This window comes from Ptychodera flava, chromosome 18 (genome assembly GCF_041260155.1).
Source record: "Ptychodera flava strain L36383 chromosome 18, AS_Pfla_20210202, whole genome shotgun sequence".
Classification (NCBI taxonomy): Eukaryota; Metazoa; Hemichordata; class Enteropneusta; family Ptychoderidae; genus Ptychodera; species Ptychodera flava.
Window position 1 is genome coordinate 9,035,586 of NC_091945.1, and position 10,793 is coordinate 9,046,378.

At 36.8% G+C, this 10,793-nt stretch overlaps 1 protein-coding gene across 1 annotated transcript; it reads right to left on the bottom strand.

Annotated features, from left to right (window-relative positions):
• Positions 1–436: 436 nt before the first annotated feature.
• On the bottom strand, positions 437–7,296 carry LOC139116780 (uncharacterized). The gene is made up of 3 exons (XM_070679433.1): positions 7,263–7,296; positions 6,171–6,283; positions 437–2,084 (listed from the first exon to the last, which is right to left on the bottom strand). The coding sequence occupies exons 2-3, from the start codon at positions 6,253–6,255 to the stop codon at positions 1,324–1,326; spliced, it is 846 nt and encodes a 281-aa protein (XP_070535534.1). The 5' UTR covers positions 6,256–6,283; positions 7,263–7,296; the 3' UTR covers positions 437–1,323.
• Positions 7,297–10,793: the final 3,497 nt, after the last annotated feature.

Here is a 10,793-nt window from a genome sequence, read left to right on the forward strand (position 1 = left end):
AAGATCGTCCATAAACATATTAAATAATTCAGGCGACTGGATATTGCTTTGACGTACGCAATTATTCAATAAAAAGGGACAGCGAGTTGCCTGATCTAATAAACATTGCTATATAAGTTACCAAAACATAACAAGCCGAATAAAATACCATCTTTGGTCTTTGGTTGTATTTCTGCACAAATTATCACCAAATTATCACCAACATTTAAAATTCTGATTTGCAATCATTGATTATAAGCCAAGTTTACACTTTTGCTGCTCACAAACATAATTTTGGTACTTTTGTTCATTGGAACAAATTCCCATTTGCAGTTGAGCATGTTGCTAAACGTCAAATACAAAGGTGATATGTGCAGAGGCTCCCACGATTTTGTAAATGGACCAGGGAATTCAAGAATGAGATATTTGACATTTTTTGGACTAACAACAACGGAAATTGTTCAAAGAAGATGATTTATTGACCAAAAATTGGGAAAAGTTGCCTCCAAAATACAAATATAAAATATTTACCAAAATTTAAACAAATTTGACTGAGGTCAACCATAAGATCATGCATACCAAGTTTTAAAGTAATCTGTCAAGCAGTTTCTAAGGTGCTTTTGACAAAAATTGGGCAAAATGCATCCAAAATACAAATATGAAAATTTCACCACAATTTGAACACACCTGACAGAAGTTAACCTAAGATCATGCATACCAAATTTCAATCAAATCTGGCACACGGTTACAGAACTTTCGCAATTTGCAGAATTTTCCCTTTTTTTCTCTCATTTGCATATTTTGACACTAACTTATTCATTTGAAAAAGTAACTCCACAGTCATCATTGGCCAAAACACAGGATGTTGCTAATGGTTTCTAACGATCAAAATGTAAATGTGATAGAAAGCAGTTAGCGTTACCAGCTTTCTAGCTCCACGGGTCACATAGACCAGTCAGATTCGGATTCTTGACAAATGTCTCTTATGTGACATAAAAGTAACTGATTGAGAAAACTGAAAAACAAATCTTGGCATACATTTCCAGCTTTTTTGCAGAAGACAATGCATGATAAGAAAGGCAGTTTCAAATAATAGTCATAGAAAGATTGACACGGTACATCTCACTTGATTTATTACTCTGCCAAATGAATAGCCTTGCGTCAGAACAGTATTACATTTTTACTTATTTCCAGTAATGCTTAGAGTAGTCCAGTTTCATTTTCGAATTGTCTTCATTACGATTGCATTATGGACTATCTGCCAGACATTTATTTTGCTTTCTCTATAAAATCTTTTGGTAACATAATCAAATTGATCAAGTGAGCATAACGCCTTTCTATGGTTTACAACTTTGATCCTAAATGCTCTACATCGAATGTGAAGGTGCATTGCATAATGTCCTTGTCTTTCTTTCGGATGGTAAAATGTATCTGGAAAGGCTTTGCTTTGTCTTCCCATGAAGTCACCATAAGATCATCATGGAGCACTAATTCGTTGAAAAACACAAGTGTAATGAGAGTAATTGGATAATTATGGATGTTGCCCTTGATTAGTGAGTACGCTCCTTCGAGGGCTCCGAACTTGACGCAATCGGTGCAGTACTTGATATAGGATGAATTTTTGGCATGATTGTACACATCAATGTCACATGGGGACACTACTGTCCTATGGCAATACAGTTTGCTATCAAAGGGTGGTAAATTTGAAAACCGAACATGAAGAGTTGGCTTTTTCAATTTTGTCTGCTCTATATAAGCACTGACAAAGCTTTCAGGAAAGCGTGTGGGACGACGTGACACAAGATTGACTAAAACAAATTGCGCGTATACTGTAGAGACCAGTTCTTCAGAGTCTTTGATTTTTACGTCAGTCTTTTGTACAAATGATGTTCTTCCCACGTGCACAATGCTGACTTCACATTGAGCTGGCATCTTTGTTGACAAGTAGGAGTAGAATGCTGGATAGATACGGACCCAGCTGGTTACCAAAAAGGCACCACTACCCTTACTGATAGCGGTTGCTACACCATAACGGTCATGCATTATCCATCCTGATTCTCCTGCTTCTCTAATAACCATGAATAACCCAACGGGATCCAGTTTACCTGAAAAAGGGTAGAGAAATAACAATTTATGGTGTGCAAGAAACAATATATATGAGATACATGTGACTCACCTGCCATTGCAACAGCTTGACATGCAGTAGCAACCGTGAAAATGTATACTTACTATGTTTTCAATTTACTTTGGCTAAAATAAAAAGAAGAAGTCTCTGTTTTATTGATAGGGGACTAAACAGAAATTACAGAGCGAGGTCATTGTTTTTAAGGGGTGGATTGCAAGTTTTATGCAAGCATTCCTGAAGGGTCATGAAATTTCACACATTTTGCGAGATATTGCCGATGTATTTCTTCGTCTAAAATATCAAATGATAATACATTGAAGTCTTTTCGGCCAACTACTTAATAATATTTCATGACAAAACAATCTATATCCTTACATTATAGATATTTGATAATTTACGTAGATGTACTTTGCTTGAAATGGAAGGTAAAAAGGGCATGTGTGTACAAAAAATTTGAATTTTTTATTCATCAAAAATGTTGATTCACTCAATATAAGTGGTAGTCTATGAGAAAATCATGAATGATTTTTTTTCAATATAAAACTTACAGTATGTGTACCTTAATAGATGTATAGATACTAGATATTAATGTAAATGACCAGAATATAAAGGTTACAAGTGCATAAATGTACAAACAAATATTTTGGAATTTCAACAAAAATTTGCATCCACTATAGTAGTCTATGAATCAATTATGAATAATTTGTTTGAATATAGAACAATCAATATCTGTGCATTTATAGAATTTGATAATTGATGTAAATGTACTTGAAATGCATTTGTGACAAGAAATTTGACTTTGGAATTCAACCAAATATGGGTATCATACATAGTTGATCCACTGTACATGGTAGTCTATGGCAAAATTGTGAGCAAGTTTTTCCAATACAAAACTAGTAATATCTGGACATTTGTAGATGTTTGACATGATAATTGATGTGTACTTGATTTGAATTAAGTGGTCACAAGTGCATATGAGTACAAGAAATTTGATTTTCTTGGTGTAATTTTTGACATTGCACGCTGTGTGAGCATTTATTTTATTTTTTTTTATTTATTTACACTTTTACTGAGCGACCGAGTTACTCAAGGAGTAATTTTCGTCGGGGCTCAAATAAAGAGCAAAAATCTCAAAAAAACAACAAAGCTAATTACTAATTACAGAGGAACATTTTCTTTTATAAATTGTTTCACTTTCACCTTAAACGTTGTTATATTTGGAGCATGTCTTAATGCACTTGGTAAAGAATTCCATACTTGCGATGAACGATATTTAAAACTTCTCTGACCCATACATAAATTTGCTTTTGGAATGTTAAAATCCATTTTTTCTACAGAACGTGTATAATATTGATGAATTCTACTTCGGAAGATTAACATATCTGAAAGATATTGCGGAGCATTACCTGTCACACAGTTAAATGTTAAAATTGCAAGGAAATAATAAATTCTTTGTCTTACTGACATAACATTGAAAACAGAAAACAATTCTACAGAAGGAAAATCATAGGGCAATTCAAAAAGTACACGCAAAGCTCTCTTCTGCAGTGTAAAAAGTTTCTCTAGATTTTTCTCAGTCGTGTTACCCCATACTACGCAACAATAATCTAATGTGCTTTGAATTAAACCGTAGTATAAAACGATACGATAATCAATGGGTATAAAAGAACGTACCCTGCGTAAAAGGCCAATTCTTTTGCTCAACGATGTACACATGCAATTTATATGATCATTCCAAGATAAGCTTTCATCAAGAGTTACACCTAAAACCTTTGCAGATGAAACACATGGTACAGAAAATCCATGAATGTTTACAGATAACGATACATCTCGATCATTTAAACGATTTAACCTATAAGGAGTTGTAATCAAAAGACTCTTTGTTTTCTTAACATTAAGGCGCATAGAATTTGCAGAAATCCAGCTCTTGATAGGTACAGCATCATTATTATAGTATTGTTTAAATCATCTATGGATTTCCCACGTGCAAGCAACGTCTGATCGTCTGCGTACATATGTAAATGAGAAGAAACTACAGATAATGATAAATCATTAATAAAAAGTGTGAATAAGAGCGGTCCTAAAATAGAGCCTTGTGGAACGCCCGCTTGAACGAGAGCTCTCTCAGACATACCGCCCATATAGCTAACAATTAAATGACGATTGGAAAGATAAGATTTGAACCAACTGAGAGCTTCATCACATCATTATTATAGCAACGTCTGATCGTCTGCGTACATATGTAAATGAGAAGAAACTGCAGATAATGATAAATCATTAATAAAAAGTGTGAATAAGAGCGGTCCTAAAATAGAGCCTTGTGGAACGCCCGCTTGAACGAGAGCTCTCTCAGACATACCGCCCATATAGCTAACAATTAAATGACGATTGGAAAGATAAGATTTGAACCAACTGAGAGCTTCATCACATACACGATAAACTGACAATTTCTTCAAAAGAATTTTGTGGTCGATTACATCAAAAGCCTTTAGAGGTCAAGCAAGAGTACGCCATTTAAGTATCCGTCATCACTATTACATAAAATATCATCTGTAAGGCGTAACAAAGCAGTTTGGCACGAGAAGTTTTTTCTAAAACCTGACTGGTTATCTAACAGCAAATCATTACATGTCAAATAATCATACAGAGCAACGTGAACATGTTTCTCAAGCATTTTCGAAAGAGCTGGTAAGATAGAAATAGGACGATAATTCGCAAAGTCATTGACACTTCCTGATCCTTTGTACAATGGAACCACTCCGGACATTTAAAGGCGTTCGGAAAAACAGACTGAGATAAACTCATATTAAATAAACGTAGAAGAGAATCAGTAATTACAGGAGCAGCAATTTTCAAGAGTTTGCAATGGACATTATCTAAACCAGTACATTTCGCCTTCAATAACGAAGAAAAGACAAAGTTACTTGAAATAGGAGGGATTCTAAAAACATGCTGATTTCTGAGTAAATCATCAACAAAATCCTGTAACTTTACAAAATTACCAGAAACAGAGGAACAGTCGAGATGACTATTAATATTTGTAAAATAATTCATGAAAGCGTTGGCAATGTCAGTTGGTTTACTCAAGGACAATCCATCTTTAGAAAAAATTGGGCTCTTACAAGTATTAGAGTTCATGATACTATCATAAATTCGCCAAATAACAGCAGGATTAGAACTCTTACTACATAGGGTATTCACATAATACTTCCTTTTAGCTTGGATAATAAGGTGAACGACTTTGTTCCTTAAAACCTTATACTCAGACCAAAGATTATGAGAATCACATGATTTAGCGCGTTTAAGAGTCTTGTCACGCATTTTCATAACATCTGAAATCTCTCTAGAAAACCATTCTGGCTGTTTGTGAAACGTTTTCACGTCTTTTGACAAAAGGACAATATAAGTTACAAATCTCATTGAAAATCGAAATCCATGTATCAAAAGCACCGTTGACATCAATAACTTTATCGAGTAGAAACCAAGGTGCGTTACTTAAGTCAAGCAAGAACTTCTCAGCAGAGAATGCTTTGAAAGATCTGTACATAATGGATACATGAGAACCAGAAAGTGGACGAGAAACCTTCAACTTACGCCTTGTTAAAACAGGAAGATGATCCGATAAGCCGGACTCACAAACACAAGTATTATAAAAATTGACGATACACAGAAGCAATAAGAAAGGGTTTACTCATGTGTGGTGTTATTTCTAACCACATTATCTCGAGATAATGTCAATTATTCATGCTTTCAGAGAAAACGATCATTGTCTTCTTATAGCAAAATGTACATTTCAGACATGGGGTTGTCTCGCCATTTAAGGACACTACAATATCAACATCAAGTCCAACCTATGACAGTTTTTACATGACGACATTGATCATTCTGGTTGTATCTAAAGTAGAGTTGACCAAATTAACATGACTGTAAAGTTGTACGGTTGAAACCAACTGGGAATGGTATTTCTTTAGGGTATTCTTTTGGACCTTTTGTACAGATAACAAATATCCAATTTGTGATCTCGGCTGAAAAACACAGCAATAGAACTGCCCTTGATGACACTTACCTGTCTTATCTGGATCAAACTGTGACAAATCGTTGAAAGTACAGTAAGCAATCTTGCCATCAGAGGAGAGTTTACAATCCATCATAGCTTAATGTGACGATGTGATATGCCAACTACAATGAGACAAATTAGAATTTTTTGCTCAGCCGTGGACATATCACATAATTTCAGCATGACAATATATATTGATAATGTGTGGATTATGATAATTGTATCAAGAAAATCACGTAATCTATTATAAAGGAATTTGCTTACCGGTGGTGTCAGCATGGTCAAAATCAAACAATCAGCCTTCAAAGGTTACACGATGGCCCTATCACTAACCCTTCACCCACTGTATCCAAAGAAACATATCCAACTTGAAATTTAGTTCACAATATTGTAAGACAGCTTAAAATTACTTTTCTCCTACAATATGGAACAGGTGGAATTGGTAAATTAGGCCCATACTGCAAGACAGTATTTATGCCCATTTCAATGTAGCTGATATTGAATTTGGCATTGTTTTGGTGAATTGAAATTCATGTCAATATTGAAACTTCAAATAAGTATTGTGAACTAAAAGTATTATTCAGTATAGCTTGTTCTTTGATACAGATCCACCATGTCAATGTTTTGCACAATATGAGGAACAATGTATAGGTGTTGGCTTAGCCATGTCTTGTAAACATTCCTCAATTTTTTATTGAAAGCCTGTAGATGTTAAAAGTTCAAATACAACTTGTGCAATAAATGCATTATCCTAAACAGCTCTTACTTTGATACAAATACATCATGCAATAAAATAAATTGGAGTCAACTATCATATGTTTGTGTTAAAAGGGCCTTGTCAAGGTGTAAGGTTGGGTTGCGTCTACCCGGGTCATCAAAAGGTCAACCTAGGGGTCGACCTTTTTATTATCCGCATAGAATCACCCGACATGGCCCCGACATAGGCAGCTGCGTTTCGACAGCTACCATCCCTACTGAGAGTGCAAACGACGAGACATGTACCGAACGGAAATGCATTGTCACTCTTCAAGCAACGGACGGTATGGAAATCCCCTTTGTCTTCAAACTCTCTCTTCTATTGCCAATTGGTACATTTCTTACCTGAATAACTAATGGGAGGTTAGTCATCAGATAGATTCATCCGATCTGTGAATGTGTCCGTGTCAACCTGCAATCTTTTTGAGCCAGAAATAAAGCCGAATAACAAGCTTAGAGTATAGGTCAGGCTGTGCTAGTGAGGGCGCTTATCTAATAAATCCTAGTTCGCGTACTGCTTCCGTCTCAAGGACACTGTACGGGGTGGAACATCTGATTTCGGGGGTGGGAAGCTAAACCAAACGGGTATGGAAACATTTTTCACCCATCCTGACAACATTTTCCCAAAAGGTTACCTTGAAACAATATTGCCTTTGTGAAGTACAGTCAAAGCAAATTTTTGTTTTAAACAAAAATCAAAATTATTCAGTCTTTGTATAATACAGTGCAGTTGTAACTGTCGTTGACTTTGTAGTGTTTACAATCCTTCAAAATGTACCGCACGTTAAGCTTGTAACCTCCACAATTGTAATAATCTCCACAAATGTAATATCAACCACAATTGTAATAAATTGCACCCATAAATGTAATATCGCCCATAAATGTAACAAAAATCAACCATAAATGTAATAAAAACACCAACCACAAATGTAATAAATGGTAACCATATATGGCATGAGGGCGCTGTATGAGGTGACGGTCAAGTTAAAGTCACGCTTCTAGCCCCCTGTTTTATACGTTTTGTTCGCTGAGTTTTTTCGTCATAAACCTCTGCTATGTGTTTGTGAAGTATCCTGCATTCCAGTGAAGGTAAAACTTGTTTTTTTTGCTCTACCATCGACCTGAAAGTAGCGTCAGTTTGAGCTTCTGAACTACAACGTGGTCTTTGAGTATCCAATATGGCGGCGGCGGTGAGGTCATCTGTAAGACAAAACACAAACCGAAAAGGTAGTACATCAAAACAGAAAGACAAAGTCGACAGTACTCCTGTGACAGAGTCCATCAGCAGATGTGGAACGTGTAAGCAGGGTGTAAAGGAAGGCGACGATGCTATTCTGTGTGGAATATGTAACTTTTGGCATCACATCGTGTGTGAAAACGTGTCAAAAACGACGTACGAGTTTCTGAGTGTTAACGCGAACGATGACAACAGCCCAATCCATTGCTATTGTGAAAAGTGTAACACGTGCGCCGCACGTATAATGAAAATGATGAGTACTTTCGAACAAAAGCAGGAAAAACTGGAAAAGGAAATGCAAGACATGAGTGTATCGCTAAAACAGTTAGACGATTCTGTGAACGAAGTAAAAGACAGTGTGTCTGACCTGAGAAATAGTGTACCCGACTACGTAAGGGAAGAAATGGATATAGTGAGAAGACGCAGTAATGTGATGATAAAAAACTGTAAAGAGCAAGAAGGAAAGAGTGACGAGCTATTAGTGGATCAACTTATGGAAGAGATAGGTCTACCCGATATCACTCATGCTGACTTCACAGTCCAACGCGTTGGACTGAGGAGAGGTGAAACATATTCTAGACCAATCAAAATGACACTACAGAAAAAAGCCGACAGACAACGGATTTTCAAGAACGCCAAGAAGTTAAAATCTAGTGACGACAAGGAGTTAAATAAAGTGTACATCACCCCCGACTTAACCAGAAAACAACAGGAGGAAGATCTGGCGTTGAGAACTGAGTTAAAAAGGAGAACTGACCAGGGTGAAAAGAACTTGAGGATAAGAAGAGGCCACATTATCCAGCTGGATGACTGTGACCAGACAAAAAACGACTAGTTGAGAGAGACCAGCATGTAAATAGTGTACATAGTAATATATTAAATGAAGAAATCTCTAAGTCCAAGTATCCTGATCAAATCAAGCTGAACCAACACTTACATGATGTCAACGTGGAGAGGAAAACTACGCTATCTTGTATCTGCACAAATGCTCGTATAATGAATAAACGTGACGAACTTTCGACATTAATCACTGAAGGGGACTATGACGTAATTGCCATCAAAGAAGCATGGACATATGCTGACATTTGTCTTGCTGAATTATGTCTCAGTGGTTATCATGCTCCGTTCAGACAAGGTAGAACGGACACATTCAATGGCAGAGGAGGAGGTGTACTACTATACGTAAAAGAAGACTACATGGCTGTAGAAGTCACCAAGCTTCAAGAACACAACTTCACAAATTCAGTCTGGTGTGAAATTTCCTTGATTGGAGCTCCCCCTCTATTGTTTGGTGTTGTGTACGGCTCACCCAACAGCTCTGAAGAAAACAATAATAATTTATACAAGGTACTTTCAAAGGCAGCTGCTCGCCATGCTGTTATTTGTGGGGATTTTAATTTCCCTGGCATCAGTTGGTCATCAATCGTGTCTGACAATCAAGGCAAAAAGTTCCTACAGAGTGTCCAAGACAACTTTCTGACTCAGCACGTTGACTTTCCTACAAGAGAAAACAATTGCCTTGATCTGATCCTGTCTAGTGAGCCAACAATGATAAACAAAGCTACCGCAATCGGCCATCTTGGTAATAGTGACCATGTAATTATTGATTTTGAAGTTCAAGTAGTGACTGTAAATTCATCACCAGCAGGCTATGCTCCTGATCTACGCAAAGCTGATTTTCCCAAATTGTTTTCAAGTTTAGCTGATATTGACTGGCACAATAATCTTGACGGAAAAACAGCAAACGACATGTGGAAATTTTTTAGAGACACTGTAAACGCTGTTTCTTCTCAATGTATTCCAATGAAGCGGCGCAAGAACAGATCTAAACCTAAGTGGATGACGAGTCATGTGCTGCATCAGGTGAGGAAGAAAAGGAAGCTTTGGCGTATCTATACCGAGAGCAGAAGTCTACAAGACTATCAACGATATAAACTGCAACAGAGCTACGTCATCTCAGAGATTAGGAAAGCCAAAAAAATGTATGAAATTAACCTAGCAAAACACATAAAGGATAATCCTAAGGCATTTTTTGCGTATGCTCGTTCTAAGCAGAAAACAAAGGACTCAATAGGACCTCTGACCGACAGAAATGGAGCACTTATTGGTGAAAATGCTGACATGGCTGACATTCTAAACCACTTCTTTGTGTCTGTTTTCACGAATGAAGATATGCTGAACTTACCACAACTAGTCATGACAAGTAGTCTATCCAAAGAAGAGGAGTTACACAGTGTGCAGATAAATAGAGAAGATGTGGTCAAGAAACTTACCAGTCTTTGTTCCTTCAAAGCACCTGGGCCTGACAGTATCCTAGCATGTGTTTTGAAAAATTGTGCTGAGCAGCTTGCTTTACCGTTAACCTTGCTTTTCAACGAATCTTTGAACTCAGGAAATGTCCCGGACGATTGGAGGGTAGCAAACGTTACTCCTATCTTCAAAAAAGGTCTAAAATGTGAGCCAGGAAATTATCGACCAATCAGCCTAACCAGCTTATGTGGTAAGATTTTGGAGTCCATCATCAGGAATCGGATAGTTACGCACTTGGAAAAACATAATCTTATTACTGACTCGCAACACGGTTTTTGCCACGGTAAATCTTGTATGACCAACTTGTTGGAGTTTCTCGACGAGGTTAC